General features: G+C 34.8%; 2 protein-coding genes across 2 annotated transcripts; one reads left to right on the forward strand and one right to left on the reverse strand.

Annotated features, from left to right (window-relative positions):
* Nucleotides 1-627: 627 nt before the first annotated feature.
* On the reverse strand, nucleotides 628-12,397 carry LOC109113066 (trifunctional enzyme subunit alpha, mitochondrial-like). The gene is made up of 21 exons (XM_042778363.1): nucleotides 12,260-12,397; nucleotides 9,029-9,070; nucleotides 8,874-8,944; nucleotides 8,253-8,386; nucleotides 8,047-8,165; nucleotides 7,384-7,390; nucleotides 7,154-7,310; nucleotides 6,925-7,027; nucleotides 5,633-5,755; nucleotides 5,417-5,535; nucleotides 5,288-5,344; nucleotides 4,274-4,383; nucleotides 4,052-4,186; nucleotides 3,222-3,393; nucleotides 3,055-3,141; nucleotides 2,820-2,960; nucleotides 2,672-2,740; nucleotides 2,022-2,217; nucleotides 1,660-1,774; nucleotides 1,426-1,571; nucleotides 628-1,273 (listed from the first exon to the last, which is right to left on the reverse strand). Exons 1-21 carry the CDS (start codon nucleotides 12,318-12,320, stop codon nucleotides 1,128-1,130), a joined length of 2,310 nt encoding a protein of 769 aa, XP_042634297.1. The 5' UTR covers nucleotides 12,321-12,397; the 3' UTR covers nucleotides 628-1,127.
* A 113-nt stretch (nucleotides 12,398-12,510) lies between these two features.
* LOC109113064 (trifunctional enzyme subunit beta, mitochondrial-like) lies at nucleotides 12,511-22,143 on the forward strand. The gene is given in 17 exon segments (XM_042778275.1): nucleotides 12,511-12,660; nucleotides 13,903-13,979; nucleotides 14,103-14,144; nucleotides 14,354-14,444; nucleotides 14,764-14,808; nucleotides 14,911-15,010; nucleotides 16,029-16,116; nucleotides 16,227-16,414; nucleotides 17,188-17,337; nucleotides 17,339-17,396; nucleotides 18,095-18,216; nucleotides 18,335-18,414; nucleotides 19,313-19,360; nucleotides 19,980-20,067; nucleotides 20,175-20,249; nucleotides 21,300-21,464; nucleotides 21,545-22,143. Coding segments are annotated over 16 exon segments (1,443 nt in total). The 5' UTR covers nucleotides 12,511-12,660; nucleotides 13,903-13,912; the 3' UTR covers nucleotides 21,581-22,143.
* The last annotated feature ends 309 nt before the right edge of the window (nucleotides 22,144-22,452 follow it).

Raw genomic sequence — 22,452 nt, forward strand, 5'->3', positions numbered from 1 at the left:
ACTGTGTCTAAAAGTAAAGTTAACTTGTTTATCTAACTGTATAAAATTAGTATTTGCAATTATGCTAATATTTGGGAAAACATCGCTCTAGTTTTTGCACATTGCTTAAATATTTATTATAAATATAATAATTTTGGTGGCATTTATATTTATTTTAGTAGCTTGAAAAATAGCCGCAAATTCAAACAGATTTACCACCGCCAGCTGGATGAACAATATTTCTTGAAATTATTTTGAATAATGTTTAAAACTGAATTACGGTGTCCCTAAAGGGACAAGATGATAGAAAGATGGAGAAAGAGAGAGAGATTGTTAAAAACTGAATATTTTTTCCTCAGCGCCATGACCCCTTACTGGCTCCATATTGAATATATATATATATATATATATATATATATATATATTATATATATATATATTTTTGTTCAATAATTTTTTTTAACACTCTCTGTGCCTCCCCTGAAAAGCTCTGGTGCCCCACACTTTGAAAACACCTGTACTCCAGAATATACTCTATTTACAAGTACATATATGCTATAGTGTGGACATATGCCAACACATTCTTCATTCTTTCAAAGAGTTTTCCTTTACATATACTGAAATACAGGATGATCCTTTCAGAAAATATCCAGGGATTACAAGTTTATTATAGCAGAATCATATGCAAACAAACAAACCACTATGCTATACAAAAAAACAAAAAGACAACAACAAATAACACAAAAGTTTGTGTCTCCACTCCAGCTCAACCTGGAGATAATCTGAAGCACGCTGGTTAAAACAAAAATGTAGCTGCAACATTCAGAAATTTTCTACAGGGAACTGATGTTATGTGTAGCTGAATAATGCCAGTAAATATGCTGCTGTTAAATTCTTAAAAAATAGAGTTTGTGTTGAGAACAAAGAGGGATTTTACATAGTTATTGTTTCTTTAACCACATAAATAAACTGATCAATTATGTACAGGCCAAGTTAGGAAATATCTGCTTTTTAACCCAGTAATCATAAAACACAAATAAAATGAAGGTTTTTTAAACAATTCACTACCCTAAGTGAGTGAACGTGATTTTTTTTTTTTTTTGAAAAGATCCTGAATGTTGAGGTCACAAAATTATGGCGACAAATTTTCACTTGTGGAACCTCTTGCTGGAGTCTTTGGCGTGGTCAAGGAGCAGCTGGCAGGGAGTGAACTGATTACCATAAGCCTCCTCAAAGCGCTTCATTTTTTGAACAAGTTTGTCAGCTCCATGTGAATCAACAAAACGGAACGGGCCTGAAATGTGGGAAAAAAGTGGGTTGTCAAAGTTTCTTTGCAAATTCTTAATTATCCCCAGGCACAATGCGGTGTGCCTCAGGGCTAAGTGCTAGGCCCGCATCAGTTATGATAAATCATTTTAATTACAAGGTGTGTAATGTGTGTGTTACCTCCCAAGCATGGCGGGAAGCCAAGCCCAAACACGGCTCCGATGTCTCCCTGTACGGGGTCAGGCAAAATGCCTTCCTGTAGACACAGTACGGCCTCGTTTACGAATCGGGACACAAGTCTGTACTGAATATCCTCATCGGCAGAGCTAAAGAGAGAAACAGGAGAAATATGAAAGGTTTCTCCTGAGGTAAATCAAGATTTAAGATGCTTGTTAATCATGAAAACCAACTTACACAGCAGGGGGCGCTGTTAGCTTGAAGCTCTTGAGAATATCTTCAGCTCCTGAGTTCACCTTCTTTTCTTTCGACTTTGCTCCATACACGTAACAACCCTTTCCAGACTTGCGTCCTAAAGTGCACATATTCACATCCAATAACAATCTGATTTCTGAATTCAAATGTGACAAGAACAGTTCTGCCTTTTTTGTTATGGTGATGATACGGTTTCTGAAATTTAAGCCATTATTCCCTGAAAAGTCAAATGCACATTTTTGTTTGGGTGAACGACTGTATCCCTTTAACTTGCCATCAAATGTTCTGTAAGACCGAACCGACAATTTATGAACACAAAGCTGTATGTGGTTTAACAGATGCACCTTTGAACCCCTTTTGGACCATCATCTTCAAGACCTCAACATTTCCTCCTCCGAATCGCGTTCCAAAAGCCTTGCCAAGATCCTCTGCAACATGAGCCGCCACGTCAATACCGACCTCGTCAGCAAGTGTCGCCGCACCGACAGGAAACCCGAATCCTGTTGTCAGGGAATCCAGTTTCTTGGGCCCAACTCCTTCCTTTGGCCAAAGTGATGAGACAGGAAGATTAGAGTTGGCTCGTATAATAAAAATTGTTTTGAACAAGCAGTCCAAGTTTAATAAAAATTATACCTAAATTGTACCTTTTATAATGTTAAAAAAAGATTTATGTATCACATAAATGCTGTACTTTTGAAGTTTTAATCCCTTAAAGAATTCAGAAAGAAACCAGTTTCTACAAAAATATTAAGCAGAAACTGTTTTCAACAGTGATAATAATAATAATAATAGTAAGAAGAAAAATTTAATTGAATAAAGGAATAAAAAAAAAATTTGGCTCACATAATAAAAACAGTTTTGAACAAACAGTCCAAATTTAATACATTTTCTGATTCTCCACAAGGATACCTTTAAACCACAAACAAGCATTCAATCTTTAATTGGAACCAATTGTTTTTACCTGTATAAGCTATTCAAACATGTAGGAATTTACCTGCAGTGCTCGAACGGCCTCGGCTAACATAGGCGCTAGACAACGAGTGGTGTAAAACCCTGGACCATCCTGATGAAATATACATACAACATAATCACTCGCTGATGCAGAGCAAATGCTGAAACTATAAAGCAGAACGTGTTCGTACCCCCACGACTATGATGACCTTTCCCTGTTTAAGCCCAACAGCCACGGCAGATGCTGTTGTGTCTTTGGAGGTTTTATTGGTGGTGATGATTTCTAGCAGTTGCATTTTATCCACCGGAGAGAAATAGTGCATCCCGATCACCTACGTCACACACAAGTAGTTCAGCATAAAGACTTTCACAAACAATCTCTCCTTCAGTACTGACTACAGTCAAACCCATTTAAAACACACACACCTTTTCAGGTCTCTTACTGGCTGCTGCAATGTCTTTGATCGGCAGAGCGGACGTGTTGGTGGCAAAGATACAGTGAGGAGGAATCACCTGCACACAGAACAAGTATGATCAGTAGTGTATATATGTGGACTGTATATTGCACTAAGCAAACACAAAGTTGAACTTACGGCCTCAACCTCCTTCACCACTTTATGTTTGATTGACAGGTCTTCAAACACGGCTTCAATGACCATGTCAGCGTTCTCAAAGTCACGGTAGTCCAGCTGTCCTGACAGCAACGACATAATCCCATCTCTCTCGAATGTCGTCAGACTCTTCTTTTTTGTTTTGTCGTTAAGACTGAGAAAGAAACAGTGAAACGTATTTATTAGATTTAACATAAGTTTAAACATTTAAAATATATTACAAATACAAAAATATTTTAGTTTTTACGCTTGACTAAGTAAACTAAGTAAAGTTTTAAAGTATTTAATATAATAAAACTTTTTTCGTAATTCAACCTTTTTCCAGGTTGAACTTGAAACGAGAAAATAGCAGTTTTAAATTATTTGAAAGTTTTAAGATTTTTTTAAAAAAAAAAAATTATATAAAAATGTTAAATTAAAAAAATGTTTAAAAAAAAAAAAAAAAAAAAAATAAAACCAAAATCAAAATTATTTTAAGACGCATATCTACACACATTTACAGGCTTGCAGTGACTGCGGGGAAACTTATCTTAAGAGGAGACTTTCAATAGTTTGACATTTTGATATTTGTGTTTATTTGTGTGTTTGGATTTTATCAGAGCAAGAGTCTCATTTCATGGTCATCTATGGACAAAGATCACAGAGCTTGACATCTGCTGGCTGTCTGCTTAAATTGTTTCTTTCTAATGCCCTGGAGTGCAGCGCCCCCTGCTGTATCACACTATGACCTGCAGCTGATGAACCAGTGAGTTTGGAAAACTGCTGTATATTTCTATCATGTTGATGTCTATCTGTGGGTGTGCTACACCAACCCCTTGTACACCTGTTGATGACCTCTGGCAAGTCCTTCCTCTGTTGTGTCTTTTAAGATGGTGGCCACACCCTTGTCTATCGTTACCTGAGCAATACCTGCTCCCATAAGCCCCGCTCCCAGGACAGCTAGCTTTCTAAAAAAAAAAAATCAAATGCACAATTAGTTATTACATTCACATCCTGATGACATCATTTCACTCAGCCCCTCCCACCAGACGTACTTCACGTCTCTCTCAGGCTTCCCGAAGTGGTTCTTTTTGCACGTCACCTGACCATGATAAAGGCCAATCAGAGCTCTGGACTCTGATGTCATCGCCAGCTTGCCAAAGTTCTAGAAAACAGACAAGAGGTCAGACGAGCTGATAAATGCTCAAATATGCTGTTTTATATGCCTATAACAGTTTACTGAACATTTAGATAAAATATAAAAAGAAATATAAAAAATGGTTTGCATGTGTTTTTTTATTGAGTATCATATTTGACACATCAGGGTTTTAGAGCACATATTGTATGATATAGTAAAAATACGGAAAGTTTTATTGAAAGCCCCAAACTGAGCAGAAATTTGCTAATTGGTGCAGATGCTGATATTTATATGGTCAGATGAAATTCTGATGTTTGTAATGCAAATCAGTGAGATCTTTATAACAGTATAACACTACTTGCAAAAAATGCATAGAAATATCAGTTGTCACTCTATATCTCCCAATAATATGTCTTAGTAAAATGAGATTTAAGTGTTTAGTTTTATGGTCAAAGCTCTGAAGTGTCAAAACATATAATGCAATGCAATACAATGATGATTGAGAGATGAACAAATACACGTTCCTCAAAAGCCTGATGATTATATTTGATACTCACTGATTTTTCTAAAAAATGATGTCTGGATAATCAAGTAAACCTAAGTTGTTTCAGTCCACTCAGTGCTGCTCATTTTCAAGTTATTCTTATGTTTGATTTTTATGTTTACTGTACAAGCACAACCTAAAAGGAATGAACTATAAGGCCTTTTACTTGCTCTGTAAGTATAAAACATCAATCAGATGACATAAGGCATGTAGTGGATTGCTTGCAACAGGTTTTTTGGCAAGGGTTTGATCATATTGATCATTTAGAGGCCTTAGAAATTTGTGTATACAGAGTTAAACTCTGTGAAACCCTGAAATCTTATTGGAGGTTTCACTTTCAGGAAGGGATGTTGAAATTCAAGTGATCACGGTGTTGACGATACTAACCTGAGATTCAGTCAGATATCCAGCAGCGTTTCCTTTTTCAATGCCCGTCTGAATACACTAAAATCACACCAAAACATTTGAGTTCATGAGCGAGTGAGAGTATGTGTGTCTGTCTGTGTGTGTGTTTACCTCTATAATCTTCAGTGGCGCGGGATAAAGCCCTTTACTCTGTTTCATGACTTTACTGTGGACAGTTTTATAGATCTGTTTCCTGACCGGTGGCAGACCCATTACAAAATCCTGTATCTCTAGAAAAACAGATTAAAACAATAAAAGCCTTTAATAAACAGACAAGTCAACGGTCTGACTTTTCTTCTTATCTTGACACTAATGTGTTTGTCTTACTCTGCACGAGTCCTTTCTTCTTTTCCACTGTGACTTTTTTATCAGCGAGACCTTTAGCGAAATCAACAGCCACTTCCTCCAGATACTCGATGGTCCTCTCTTCTGGACTCTTCAGTCCTGGACCTGTCACACAAAACACAAACACGTATTAGTTACAGGGGTCCAAATCTGCATTGTGTAGAATTTTTTATCTTTCCTCCCCGAGTGAAAATATGCTCCCCCTATGAAAATAAATATATATAACCCTATGAAAATAAATATATATAAAAATGTTATTTACATGCTTAATAAAAACACCCTGCAATTGTACTTTTGGTATACTAAACTGCTACTTAAAGTCTGCTAAATTGGAACAACTAATTTTGTGCTTAATGCACAAAATTACTACTTTGAAGTAGTGCTGAAGTCCATTTAAAGAAACACTCAAGTATATTTGATTGTGCTAACTATTGCAAGCATACTTCAGGTACACTTTAAATATCTTGCATTCACAGACAGATATTATACAGAGATCATACAATCCTTATTAAAAGTGATATTAAAACACATTTTAGGCTTAATATTAAGAAATGTGCATTGTGCAATAAAGAAATACTCCAAATAACAATTAATTATAATTTTATATCCGTAAGTCTTAAGTGATATCGTCAATAAATATGTTAATGAATTTGAAGTATACTTAATATGAAATAAATGTATTTTAAATAAATTATGGAATAGGTTTTTTTTCTTGGGTCTAAAGTCCACTTAAAATGCTATGGTCTCCTGCATCAAAAACTGTTTTAATTATCATCTTTTTCTCTTTTTTATTAACCAGGCTGATGCTACTGAACCTTTCTTTAACATGTAAATGTTATATTTTATTTGGAAGCTGTTTGGTCTCAATAAATGGTATAAAGCAGTGCTATTTTAGTATTATTTATATACTATTTTAGAATTTATTAATATTTTGAATTAACTGTTATTTTATATTTTTAACTGCAATCATTTTAGTTTATTAGTAATTTGTGTTTTTGAAATTTCTTTTAGCTTTTTTTAATATTACTAATTATTGTTGTTATATTGTTATTACAATTTTACTTTTATTTACTTTAGTACTTCAACTTATTTATTTCAGTTCTAATTTCCATTTACGTTTTTTATTTTAATTATTTTTTATTTTAATTATTTTACCATTTTAAACTTTATTAATATTTTTTAAAAGCAGAAAATGATACCAGCCTCTTTAATATAAATTAAATGATTTGCTTGTGATTGAGGGACTATATATTTATTATAATAAATGAAATCACCCAGAGGATCCACCAGCTGATGTACGAGCCCCATTTTTTTGGCTTTGTCTGGCCTTATGTTTCTGCCGGTCAGCATCATATCAAATGCAGCGGGAAGGCCAACCTAAGACACACAAACAACATTATGAAAAATACTGATGAAAAATTTGGTTTTCTACCATTCAGAGTTTGACAGCATCTACATATCCTGATCATCTGAGCAGTTAGAGAGTGTGAGTAAACTCCTAACCATTTTGGGCAGCCTCTGAGTCCCTCCAGCACCGGGCAGCAGTCCCAGCATCACCTCTGGGGTGCCTAGAATCGTCTTCTTACTCTTAGTGGCAATGCGGTACTGACATGCAATGGCAAACTGAAAGAACAGGAGAAAGGAGAACCAAGGGTGAATTTAAAGGGTTTATTGTATAATATAATATTACAGTCTGCATGTATCATATTGCATTGTTCTGTATTATTAAATACGGTAACACTTAGGGAACACATATTCACTCTTATTGATATTAAGTAAGGTAGTTGTTGTAGTAGTAGTGTTCAGGTATTGGTCACTCTTATTGATATTAAGTAAGGTATGGTCATGGATAATAAGGAATTAATATGTCCTTTATAAGTACTAATAAACAGCCAATATGCTAGTAAAATGCATACTAATATGCAACTGATTAATAGTCATTAAAAATGATAAAACCTTTCTTACAACTATTTATACACTTTATATTTTTATTTTAGTATTATTTATTATATATTATTATAATATTAATATTTTAAATTAGCTTTTATTTTAATTTTATTTCATAGTAATTTATTGATTTTTATTATTTTTCAGGGTTTTGTATATTTCTATTCACCTTTAATTCAGTTTTAGTTGTATTCATTTTAGTACTTAAATTTAAACTTATTTCGGCTAGTTGCCAAGGTAACATTTCTCAGTTTCTTTAAAGTTTTTTAAGATTAAGTTTTTCAACTTATATTTTATTTTTATATATCCTTTCTTTCAATCACTGAAAAATGTTAATAGTTTTAGTTAGCGGTAACATCACTGAAAAGGGATTAAATGATGAATTAAAAACAAATCAAAATTAAATAATGAAAGTGAATAATAATTGATGTAAGTTAATAATAATAGACAGGAGCCGTTAATAGCAGCCACGATAGGGATGGGTGACTTCTCAACCTGGTCAAATATCTTCTGTCCTTCCTGTGAAAGTGATGTCACTTCCTCTGCTGTCTTGCAGGCCTGAATCATACTGAAAGAAGGAGATGATGATGAATGTGAGTCTGTATAAATGGTCTAGCATTCGTTGTGTGTGCGCGAGTGAGTGTGTGTGTGGTACTTGATGTCAGCTCCTGCAATGAAGCATCCTGGTTTTCTGGAGATGAGGACGGCGCTCTTTACTGCTGCATTCCCCCAAATCTCATTCATCACCTCCACCATCTCTGCCTGCATGTGCCTGGACAGAGTATTCACCTACACACACAAATTACATGTAATATCTTTTTAAAAGTTTGGGGATGGTAAAAAAAAAATTATTTTATGCTCACCAAGGCTGCATTTATTTTATCAAATATCAAGTAAAAATAGTAAGATAATGAAATATTTTTTAAAAAGATTTAAAATGTTTTCTATTTGAAAATATTTTAAAATGTAATTTCATTCCCGTGATCAAAGCTGAATTTTCAGCATTATTACTCCAGTCTTCAGTGTCACATGATCTTCAGAAATCATTCTAATATGCTGATTTGCTGCTCAAGAAACATTTATTATTATCAATTTTGAAAACAGCTGTGCTGCTTCATATTCTTGTGGAAACGTGATAAATTTTTACAATGTCTTTACTGTCACTTTTGATCAATTTAAAGCATCCTTGCTGAATAAAACTATGTATTTAAACTTTTTAAATCAATAAACATTGACATTATTACATCAAAGTAATGAAGAGAAGAACAGAACACACCTTTGAGGTCGGATCATTGATTCGAACCACAGCAACATTATCCTTGACCTCATAACTGACATGAGTGCGAGCTGCAGACAGAGAGAGACAAAGAAGTGCTTAAAAAGAAAACATTAAACATGTCTCTATTCATCTATTCAGTCTTTAATAGTTACCCAGCACAGCTGATGATACCGAGAGACTTCTCTGTCCATGACCTTCGACCCAAAACAAAAATAAACACGATCACACACGTCTAAAGTTCCATGTGAACCTTTAATGAAAATGTCATATAGTCCTTCATGCACAGAGGGCATTTCCTTTTAACAAATGAATAGTTATGAATATTGTAATTCACAAGCCTGGTTTGTGTTTATGACAGAACAAGCGATTTATTCACTCTTAATCTGGATCTTATCTTACAAAATGTTGCTGTAAATACAAAATAATACAAGTTAATACAAAACATAACCTGTCTTATGCTAATAATAAGCGCTGCCTTTCAGCCTGAACAGACCGTAATCAATTTTTATTGATTCTATTACAGTATAAATGATAAGATTGATATGTTGTACACCACACGGGTGTCTTAAATATACTTTATTAAATATGTAATCTCTATTGAAATTCATGTAACAGGTGACATGGTGACCTTTGACCCAGAATCCTGTCGTCATTGGAGACATGCATGACCTCCACCCCAGTTCCACATACAACCTCCACCTGTCACATTCACATGACCTTCATGATATGTCTGCTTATATTGCAGGCAATCAACTGGCCACCTATTTCAAACACCGAGCTTGACCAGTAAAGTTAATCACAATTATTCACAACATCTACTTATTTTTCAAAAAAGAGCAATAACCTCACTTTTCTCGCAGCACCACGCGGTCTTCCAGATGCCATCTGATGATGTCACAGACTGCTGAATGTCTGAGTTTTTTTTATTTAAATGCTTAAAAATAACCAATAAGATAAAGTCCATTTAATATTACAGTCAACACTTATTTAAAAATACCAAGAAAACAAATATATTTTTTTTAACTTGGTATTTTATTTAACGGTGTAATGGTAAAATCAAAGTCCGGACCATTATGCTGGATAACAATTTTACACTTTGGAACATTATTTCCCCCATATTTTTTATTCACAAAAGTTATTTGAAATATAAAAGTAGACACTTTACTTGAATTTAACATGTTTTTATGTATTTAAAATTTTTGTAAATTGTATTTGATGCGGACACCAAAATGTAACTTTTCTTTGACCCATAGATATATACATACACACAGTGGTGTGAAAAAGTGTTGGCCCCCTTCCCGATTTCTTATTTTTTTGCATGTTTGTCACACTTTAATGTTTCTGAGCAACAAACTAATTAAAATATTAGTAAAAGATAACACAAGTGAACACAACATGCAGTTTTTAAATGAAGGTTTATTATTAAGGGAAAACAAAATCCTAAAATACATGGCCCTGTGTGAAGAAGTGCTTGCCCCCTAAAGCTAATAACTGGTTGGGCCACCCTTAGCAGCAACAACTGCAATCAAGCTTTGTTTTTGATTGCTTTGAGTGTGTATGTGAGATGTCTGTGGGATGTTTGTTGGTTCATTCATCTATTCAGAATCATTTCATTCAGCCACATTGGAGGGTTCTCGAGCATGAACCTTTTTAAGGTCATGCCACAGCATCTCAACAGGATTCAGGTCAGGACTTTGACGAGGCCACTCCAAAGTCTTAATTTTGTTTTTCTTCAGCGATTCAGAGGTGGACTTGCTGGTGTGTTTTGGATCATTATCCTGCTGCAGAACCCAAGTTCACTTCAGCTTGAGGTCACGAACAGATGGCCGGACATTCTCCTTCAGGACTTTTCTGGTTCCATTTATCACAGCTAGTCTTCCAGGTCCTGAAGCAGCAAAACAGCCCCAGACCATCACACTACCACCACCATATTTTACTGCTGGTATGATGTTCTTTTTCTGAAATGCGGTGTTACTTTTATGCCAGACGTAATGGGACACACACCTTCCAAAAACTTCAACTTCTGTCTCATCAGTCCACAGAGTATTTTTCCAAAAGTCTTGGGGATCATCAAGATGTTTGCTGGCAAAACTGAGATGAGCTTTTATGTTCTTTTTGCTCAGCAGCGGTTTTCGTTTTGGAACTCTGCCATGCAGACCATTTTTGCGCAGTCTCTTTCTTATGCTGGAGTCATGAACACTGACCTTAACTGAGGCAAGTGAGGCCTGCAGGTCTTTGGATGTTGTTGTGTGACCTCTTGGATGAGTCGTCGCTGTGCTCTTGGGAAGCTTCTCCACTGTTCCATGCTTTTGTCATTTGTGAATAATGGCTCTCACTGTGGTTCGCTGGAGTCCTGACGCTTTAGAAATGGCTTTATAACCTTTTCCAGACTGACAGATCTCAACTACTTTCTTTCTCATTTGTTTCTGAATTTCTGTGGATCTCGGCATGATGTCAAGCTTTTGAGGATCTTCTGGTCTACTTCACTTTTGGTCAGGCAGGTCCTGTTTAAGAGATTTCTTGATTGTGAACAGGTGTGGCAGTAATCAGGCCTGGGTGTGGCTAGAGAAACTGAACTCAGGTGTGATAAACCACAGTTTTAACACTTCTTCACACAGGGCCATGTCGTTTCGGATTTTATTTTCCCTTAATAATAAAAACCTTCATTTAAAAACTGCATGTTGTGTTCACTTGTGTTATCTTTGACTAATATTTACATTTGTTTGATGATCTGAAACATTAAAGTGTGACAAACATGCAAAAAAATAAGAAATCAGGACCACATTTTCACACCACTGTTTATATGCACAAGTGTTTCACAAGTGTAAAGTCATACACATCCTGTAGAAGAATATGAGAAACAGTAATTTACTGTAATAGCCTTAGCTTCCTGCTAAGTATCTCAGTAACTTTTACTGCTGAAACACACTGATATTTATATTTTTGCATCATTCTGCAGACAAAATCAGTGTACAGTAAACTATGCCAACTTGGCATTAAATTTAATTGTAAACAAAAACTTAATAAAGCAAATGACAATAAGTCTCTTACACTGTTAAAAGAAAAAAATAAAAAAGCATATATTTTAATGATTTTACAGCCACCACAGCAGTAAAAACTGTAATATTTTGGATACTATAGCTGCCACTGGACCTGTATTACTAGTAATTATATATTTTTATGTAGTTATGATTAAATATGGTATAATTTATACCATTATTATACCTGTACTGACCTCAACTGTCAAAATTAGGTGAAAGGTCATTCATGCTGGTCACCTCATTTAAACTCTCCAATCTCACTCAGAGGCGGATATACAAGTACAGTATAATTCAATAAAATATAAATGTACTCTAAGTACATATTTCTGAATAAGTTTGTACCTGTGGTAGTTTTTAAAGCTGTGCAGCAGCGCCGCGTCAACAGGAGTCTCACGCTCGCCATCCTTCACCGTGAACACGCGCGCGCTCACTGGCAAGCGCGAGCCCGTGCAGCTGCCATTAGGGCAGCCAACTTAGCGCCTTTAAATAAAAGCTCATCTCCCTTTTTTAGTGTATATAACAAACTTGCATATCTTTTTATATGTGTGTGTGTGTATGCACATGTATTAACGTTAACACAATGTCACTTTTTAATACATAAAGTAAGCGTTTTTCTCTCCACTCTGGCAGTGATTCGGGTTGCCAGGGGCGCGGGGTCCTGCGGCTCGTGCACTGCTGTAGTCATTAGATAGACGCGAGACATCAAACATCACACTCGCGCTCAACATTCACAACAATAACAGGTACAAATGTGATTTATGCGTTTATATTCGAACATACATTGTGTTTATATGATGAATATCTTAAACAGTGTTGTTAGACATGCGGAATAATGAATCGGTCTGGTCGTTCTTGTGTGTTAAAGTGTTATTTTTATGTCTCATATCATGATCGGTGTTGTTTTATAATGATGTCGAGATCGCAAGTTGCTGCTTAAATGTTCATAATGCCTTTATATATTTGTCCTTGCCCGGTCTACTGACAGAAGTAGGTGAAGGGTCACAAACACACACACACACACAAACACACACACTCACTCTCACAGATCAGTGTCAGGCATACTTATGTTACCATATTATCGTACTTAACATATTAATGTCAGATATGGATAGCATTTCGATAGCATTTGATAACTTTAGCAACAATGTGTGAATGTCATTGCATTAATGCAAAATATCAAAGCAAGTGTCACTTATTTCAAAGAAAGATTGAGGGTTTTAAATGATACATCTGTATTTGTGAAGATGAAGACAATCAGTTTTGTGTGACAGCTGATTCAGAGACTTTGAGCAGCATTTATGTGCAGATGGCACGTAGTTTTGATACACATTATACGATTATAAACATTTTAAAACGGTTATTTTGCAATTGCAAGATGATTCAGTGATGTGTAATAGTTTGTTTTTGTTTGTTTAATCTCAGAGAGGCTATCCTGGTTAAATAAAGGTTAAGTAAATCAAATATTTTGTTACAGATGTTTAATAGTTTTGAAGGCCGTGTACACGATATTAGGTCAGAGTCAAATATAAATATATTTTATTATACAACAATTACATCACTGTGTGATAACAGTACGTGCAGTATAATAATAAAACATCCATTTGTTATGCTTAACTCATTTCTGCCAAGTTTTTCATTAATCTTTATTGACTTTTTTGAATGAGAACTGAAAAAACATTATTCCTTTAGCTGTTACAAGTATTAAATGTCAAATGTCAGAAAACAAATGTTGAGACCGATTAATTTATGTTTTGTACGGAATATTTTTGTTTTAGCTGTTACAAGTATTAAATGTCAAATGTCAGAAAACAAATGTTGAGACTAGCACAATATATATATATATATATATATATATATATATAGAGATAGATCGATAGATATAGAGAGAGAGAGAGAGCATACTTGTCTAATAAAGCACCTGCTTTGTTAGACTGAAATGATTGATAGTTTTGAATAATCTTTCACACTTTTGGATTAACTTCCAGATAATCGAAGATGGCGTCTATGTTGTTAACTTCACTGAGGAGCAGCCCTTTGACATCTGTGCAGGCTGCTCAGTTTGGTAAGGCGTCCTGGGTCTCAGCAGAGCTAAATAACACGTCACGTTATGCAATGTGCACTAAACATTTAATGTACTTATAGATGATTAGAGCTGTATGAGTAACTTGGTTCTCTTTCTCTCCAGCTGCTCGTTCTCTCGGCACATCTGTTCATCTGCAAGCTCAAGGTAATGTTCCAGGTGTAATGCTTACCAGTAATCAGTCCAGTTGTGATCTATTTTGCTTTATTCTGCAAAGGGCCTCATGCTAAATAAAATAAATACCAAATTTTATGTTGATTTAGAGTAAAAAAGAAAAATGCACATTCCATTTTCACAATACAACTGTAAATATTTTTGTTGGTCTTTTTCTTTATGTTGTTTTTTTAATCACACAGCAAAGAGCAAAAAGACTCTGGCCAAACTGGGAGTGAAGAACATTGTTCTAGTTGATGGCGTCCGAACTCCTTTCCTCCAGTCTGGCACCATGTAAGTGAGAATGTGTTTTGGTTCAGATGAGCATGAAGTCAGAGGTGTGGCCTAACTGGCACACGTTACGGCGTCCGAACTCCTTTTTGAATAAAATTAAAAAAAAGTGGCCTAACTGGCACACGTTACACGTTTTAAATTAAACAATAGTTTGTAAGGTGCACAAAGGAATAGATTTAAAGGAATAGTTCACCCAAAAATTAAAATATTCTGAAAATCTACTCTCAGGCCATCAGAGATGTAGACGAGTTTGTTTCTTCATTAGATTTACTGTTGAAATCATTCTTTGTGTCTTTATTCTCTCTGTCTTTGTTATTAGATACTCTGATTTGATGCCCCACGATCTGGCGAGAGCTGCATTACAGTATGCCACCACACTCACACACATACATATAAAGATTCACTCATCACTAGAAGGTTCAGGACTAAGTGTCTGTCTTTGTATGTTTGTTTTTTGTTTTTTCAGAGGTCTGCTGAACAGAACCGGTCTCCCTAAAGATGCTGTTGATTATATTGTCTATGGAACTGTTATTCAGGAAGTGAAGACCAGTAATGTGGCCAGAGAGGTCAGTCTGTCCTCTTTCTAGTCTGGGATCATTTCTAAAATAGAATTTGGATGTTGAAGCTATTTTTAGTTACTGGCGGGTGAGTTTGATCAAGGTTGGAGCTAAACTCTGCAGGAAAGTGGACCTCGAGGGCCAGAGATGAACAGAGATTTCATTTGTCCACAGAGCATCACTGCAGTTCCAGTGTTTGTTTGTGAATTGGGTAGAACACATACTATGTGTTTAAACAAAAAGCAAACTCATTCATAAATTTAAAAATGTAATTAAAAGGATTAAATACGTAAATATTTAAAAAGCGACTTTACTATTCCTGTGATTTTTTTTTTTCAATCCTAATGATGTTTTAGTTGCCATAAGATTAAATATGTTTGCGTGTCTTTACCATGTGTGTGTGTGTGTGTGTGTGTGTGTGTGTGTGTGTCTGTGTGTGTGAACACATTAAACCCATGACCATATTTATTTACATAAATTATCTGCATTATTTTGTATAGGATATATATTTATTTTATTTTTTATAAATACATATTTTATTTTTCCTGTGCTATTTTATGTTTGTGACAAACTATTATACTACAAGCAATTATAGTTTTTATAAATACTGGTAATTGGTTTTTATTTTTATATTGTCCAGTTTTTATTTAAATTTTAGTTAAAGTTTTAGTAATTGTTTTGTATTTTTGTTATTTTTTATTAGTTTTAATTTTTTATTAATTTTTTTGTATTTTTGTTATTTTTTATTTTTTTTAGTTTTAATTTTAAAAAAGTTAAATAGTGTGTGTGTGTGTATATATATATATATATAATTTGATTACATATATATATATTTTATATTTAAGTATTTGACTGAACTTTTTTTTTAAATTTTTTATTGTTTTAGTTCAGTTAACTATATTATATCTGGTACCATCATCAGCGAAAGACCATTTCTTAGAAATGTTACATTTGCTGCTTGGTTTCTGATTATAAAATTAGTTTGGATGTTCGTTTAGAAATAATTATTTGTAATGTTTTCTTGTAGGCGGCTCTTGGTGCTGGATTCTCAGATAAGACTCCTGCTCACACAGTGACTATGGCGTGTATTTCCTCCAACCAAGCGATGACCACAGGTACTGACACACCTTTTGGTGATGGTGGATTGAATTAAAACTAAACCTGAAGGCAGGGTACAGAAGATTGTTAAATGGACTGAACTATTGATTGTTAATTTGTTTTCTAGCTGTCGGTTTGATTGCTGCCGGTCAGTGTGATGCCGTCGTCGCCGGTGGAGTCGAGTTTATGTCTGACGTTCCCATTCGTCACAGCCGCAGGATGAGGAAGACGATGCTGTCACTCAACAAAGCAAAAACCCTCGGGGCTCGACTCTCTCTGCTGGGCTCCATCCGCCTCGCTCACCTGGCACCTGAGGTACTACATTACCCATAATACACCACACTTATCACCCCCAGCACACAGAAAACAAATTCCCCATAGTGTATTTATCACTCCAAATTCTGTAATTTTTCATTTTGGAGAAATAGAGTACACCCTGCTGTGGTTTGCAACATCATATCAATTATGCATTTTGTAAAAATAATAATCTACATTGTAAAAATAATAATAATAATAAATTTACTTTCTAATTTATATTATATTGTTAATATTTTTATTATTACAAAGATATTTTACATGTTTTAGATAACAATATTGTTGTTATTTATTATTACTATTATTTGCAAAGATAATTAGCAAACACATAGAATTATACAAGACACATCTATAACATCTAATAGTTATAAAGATAGATATAAAAGCATAAACACTTTATATATCAGTATTTTATATATACTGTATATAATATTATTTTATAAGGTTATTAGCAAAAATAGCTTGAAATGATACAGAAAGCAACCATAAATTTTAAAACAGCAATAATCTTATAAACACTATAGTGTATATGTATATGACACAACATTACTGATTTTTTGTAATTCTTGACGCAACCCATTCTTACTGATGCCCTCAAGATGAATGTCTGATCATATATTATAGCCCTTTATTACATCTGATTAATAAAATGGCATATATCACTAGAACATCTATATTTCATTGTTTTAATCTGTCTAAATACAGTCTGTATGGTATTGTTGGGTTCATGTCATTTAAAGCTCTTAAATGTCTCTCTCTTCACGTGTGTTTAGCTGCCGGCCGTGGCCGAGTTCTCCACAGCCGAGACAATGGGTCACTCCGCGGACCGTCTGGCGGCTGCATTCGGTGTGTCGCGTTTAGAGCAGGATGAATTTGCTCTGCGATCTCACACCCTCGCAAAGAAAGCTCAAGACAGCGGGCTCAGTGCTCAGTGATGTCATCAGCACCTTGCCACAACATTTCAGCCAATTTAAAGTGCCAGGTGAACAATTAACACAATTTTTTCAGAATTGTGGTTTTTAACTACAGCAGCACTTGCCACATTTCAGCCAATTTGTTCTAAAACTCATCGATTTTTTTTTTTTTTCTTTATTTTATATCTTACAATTTGGACTTTTAAAAATTGCAATTTATCTCACATTTCAGTGTGTTGTTGTAATGTGTGACTTTCTTCACATTTTTTATTGTTTCTTATTTTTTTTTTTGAGATTTTTTTTTCTGATTTAAGGTTTTTTTTTATTTATATAGGATTTATTTTTTTTTTTTATTTATGAGTTTAATTCTTCTCACATTTGGTGAGTTTTTGTCTCACAGTTCTGAGTTTGTATCTCGCAATTCTGACTTTTCTGACTGAAAAAAGGGTAGAATTGTGAGATATAAACTTGAAATTGTGAGGGGGAAAAATAATTGTGAGAGTCGCAATGACCTTTTTTGCTTTTTATCCCTTGGTGGAAACAAGTTTCCATACTTGTTATTTTTATCAATTCTGCTTGCAGGCAATTTATGAAAGTGCAGTAAGCAAATGAATTGAACAGAAATAAGACTTTTATTTACACTTCTGAGGACGCTTTCACACCCAAGTCTGTTTGGACCAAGCAACAGTATAAGTTTGCATTTTGTCAAGCATAACTGAGCAGTTCAGATCGTTGTTTAAATGTTGTGATGATGTGTTTGTCACAGGGAAGGATATTGTGTCTAAAGACAACGGGATCCGTCCTTCCACCATGGAACAGATGGCCAAACTGAAACCCGCCTTCATCAAGCCTCACGGCACAGTGACGGCCGCAAACTCCTCCTTCCTGGTCAGTTCATCTGAGATTCTGGTTTAATCCAACTTGCTTTTACCAGCCCTTTAATTTAAGGGATATCTGTCAGATTTGTCATGAGCTCTTTCCCTTTGTGTGTGTGTTGTTCTCTCAGACTGACGGAGCGTCTGCGGTTTTGATCATGTCAGAGGAGAAAGCTCTTGCTATGGGTTACAAGCCTAAAGCGTATCTCAGGTACAAAACAAAAATAATGCCTTACATTAAAAAACTACCAGAAGCAGCATATCACTGACAACGTCATCTGTGTTTTCCTAAACAGTTTAGCTGATCTGTCAAAATTTACCCATGAATCAAGTGTATTTATTGAGCTTAAACTGCAAAAATGGCTCAGAAATACTATCTGAAAACCAAATATGTGACCCTGGACCACAAAACCAGTCTTAAGTGTCAATTTAAGAGAAAGCTGAATAAATAAGCTTTCCATTGATGTATGGTTTATTAGGATTGGACAATATTTGGCTGAGATACAACTATTTGAAAATCTGGAATATGAGGGTGCAAAAAAATCAAAATACTGAGAAAATCGCCTTTAAAGTTGTCCAGATTAATTCTTAACCATGCATATTACCAATCAAAAATTAAGTTTTGATATATTTACTTTAGGAAATTTACAAAATATCTTCATGGAACATGATCTTTACTTAATATCCTAATGATGTTTGGCATAAAAGAAAAATCGATAATTTTAACCCATGCAATGTTTTTTTGGCTATTGCTACAAATATACCCCGGAGACTTAAGACCAGTTTTGTGGTCCAGGGTCACATATGTGTTCAGAAACACGTGAAAGTAATTTTCAGTAACGTCAGTGTTTACTCTTTTAAGGGAAATATTTTAACATATTTTAAAAAAGATGCAATTTACTTTTAAGTAAATGTAATTGTTGAATAATTTGAAATGATAGTGAAGTCTTTCCATTTTCCTGTTAATCAAGCTCAGTTTCCTGCGGCTGTAGGTGTCATGTGTTTATATTGTGTCCCATTACAGCAGACAGACATCATTTCTTCAGCACACAGTGCCTCATGCTGCTGATGCTGATGTTGATATTATATCTGTGTGTTTTTACCTTCAGAGATTTTGTGTACGTGTCTCAAGACCCAAAAGACCAGCTGCTTCTCGGGTGAGCTCCTGCCTCTTTTCTTTTCTTTCCTCTCTTTCTCTTTCAGGCCTGTGAGGTTTTGTGCTGTGGGTTTTGTTATTGCTGTGGTTTGGTTGTGTTGTGGCGTGTGAGTTTCTGACTGACATTCACATAGGCTGCAAAAAAATGCCTCTTTGGTTCAGATTTTCGTTCAAAACATTTTCTGTTCTCTTTTTATATGCTACATCTTCTTTATCTCCTTTGATATAAAGATAGAGATTCTTAATAGAGACAGACTAATAATCAGTTAAGTGAGTATATTGTACCAAATTGACACTGTTATACTTTCTTACACATCATGTAAAAAGATGAAGTCATTTATTCAGAGAATTGCTTGCATACATTAATCAGCTTTTTAGATACTGCTGTTCAAAAGTTTGGGGTTAAAAATAAAAAATTATTGCAATTTAAAATCTCTTTTTTTTATTTGAATATATTGTAAAATTAAATTTATTCCTGTGGTGCAAAGCTGGATTTTCACCATTATTACTCCAGTCTTCAGTGTCACATGATCTTCAGAAATCATTCTAATACAATGTTGAAAATGTCTGTCTCTCTCTCATGTCACACACACTCATGTGTTGGTTGTTTTCTCTCTCAGGCCGACCTACGCCACACCAAAGGTCCTGGAGAAGAGCGGTCTGACCTTGAACGACATCGATGTGTTTGAGTTCCATGAAGCTTTTGCTGTAAGCATCGCCTTCCAGATTTCCACTGATACTGCGTTACAGATCCTATGCAGAACACTTGTGCAAAGACTTTAGTTGTCTGCTTTATTTGTTTTTATTTTTTACAGGGTCAGATCATGGCAAACCTGAAGGCAATGGAATCTGACTGGTTCGCCCAAACATATATGGGCAGAAAAACTAAGGTAGGTGCGTGTTTACACCAGAGGGTGTGTGAAATAGTACTTGAAGTCCCAGAGGTTGTGTGTTCGAAACCCAGGAGGGGTTTATTCATGATTCCCCATAGTGCCCTTGAGCAAAATACTAAACCTCAGGATACTCCAAGAGGATTTGAGCAATAATAAATGTACTGGATGTCCCATTGGGTAATAAATCATCAACTAAACAAAGCATAATTACAAAAAATAGGTTTTAATAAAGAAAATATGAGTTGCATTTGCCATGCAAAACTCACCATTTATAAAGAATTGATTTATTGTTGCTAAAAAAAAACATCTACACACTTGCTGAATGAAATCCAATACTTGTTTCTAATTTTGGAGTCCTAATTTGCAAAAATAGGGGCTGTTTAGCTGGAGCATGTAACACTTTCACATAAAATATGATGCATTTCATAGCATTTTTGCCTTCGACAACTATTTGTAAGGTGAAGACGTCTTGTATTAACCCTTAATCACCATTAAAACTGCCACAAACACAGGATTCCTGTCTTCCTCTGAATCTGTATGAATGATTCTGAAGACATTATTTTATGCTTATCCTGATTTTTAAGGATATAATTATGGGCGGTGACTGAAGAGAATGCTGTGGGTGTTTTACTACAGATTTTGTGAACAAAAAAAAAAAAAGTATTTATAAACGTGTTCATGTGAAGTTGCTTGAGTATTTAAATATATTTTCCACTTCTTTGCAGATTGTAAGCTACATGAAAAATGTAAATACTTTTAAATTGAAACGTGTTTATTTGAATTTTGAATTTAATGCAATTATTTAGAAAAGCATTTGACTGCTCTTGTTATTTTTATTTATCATTTGAAAAAATATATGATATTTTTGAACTCTGCTTTATAAGATTTGTGAATATTAGGCCATTTTTGGAAATGAGCTGATTTTTTTTCCCCCCGAAGATGTAAGGCTGTGAAATAATTGGTTGCAAATCTTGCTTCTCTCTTCATAATAATGTTGATGATATCGATGATAATGAAAGCTCATGCACATTGTTTCTGTTTTCTCAGGTTGGTGCTCCTCCGATGGAGAAGTTTAACTCATGGGGAGGTTCTCTGTCTCTTGGACATCCGTTTGCGGCCACCGGCTGTAGACTGGTGACCACCGTCGCCCACAGACTGCAGAAGGAGGGTGGTCAGTACGGCTTGGTGGCAGCGTGTGCCGCTGGAGGACAGGTGTGTGACTCTACAAAACCAACAAAGCATTTACACACGTGGAAATATCCTCATAACACTCTCTTGTATGTGTGTTGCAGGGTCATGCTATGGTGATCGAAGCTTATCCTCAGTAACCCTCATACTTCCACAGACTGTAACACATGGATTCTGTAAATACTACAGTGCCGTAGTGCCTTGAAATGTTCATGAGCTGTTCATTATCCGGAGGTTCTTGATTTGAAATGATGCTTGAGACACGGATGTACATGTTAATGTAGCTTTCCTTGAAAAGGTGATATTTTGTCTGCTAAATATAGCACTTAAAACAGGCCAGTTGTATTCTTACACATTACAGAAGCGTACAATTCACATTTGATTTTGAAATCTATAGTTCTAGATTTTTTTTGTCCCAATTCTAAGCATTCTAATCTCCAGATAATGCTTCATTTTATCTATGAGGTTTAACAGCTGGATCTCCCCTCACTGGTTTTGTGTTGTACGGCAGTATTAGCTGTTGTTTAGTTCTTAAGGATTGGATTGTAAGATTGGCCGATCCTGTGTTAACCATAAAGACAAAAGTAATGCACTCACACATACATGTGCCTCAGATTCAAGCAGGTGAACTTCTGGAGAACTCTGTGGTTGCCTTCTCTGTTTTCTAGCAGTTTGTACAAATAAACATTATTTGAAATCGTCAGATATGCTCACGTATTTCAAAAATGACTTTGTCATACATTGTTTTTCCTTAGTTTCTTTTTATATTAATAATTTTTTTTTTTTTTATATTTTATAATATAATTTTATATTAAATAATAATAATAATAATAATAATAAGTCAGTTTATTAAAAATTGTATCTTTTTTCCTTCACATTTTGTGGGACAAACTTTGGGACACACTTTTACCCTAATTTTTTTTTTTTAATTATACCCTTGTAATATAGCTATTTACATATATGAACTTTATATAATGCTTAACATCTCTGTATTTTGGTTCTATTTTTGAGG

This window comes from Cyprinus carpio, chromosome A20 (genome assembly GCF_018340385.1).
Source record: "Cyprinus carpio isolate SPL01 chromosome A20, ASM1834038v1, whole genome shotgun sequence".
NCBI classification, from domain to species: domain Eukaryota; kingdom Metazoa; phylum Chordata; class Actinopteri; order Cypriniformes; family Cyprinidae; genus Cyprinus; species Cyprinus carpio.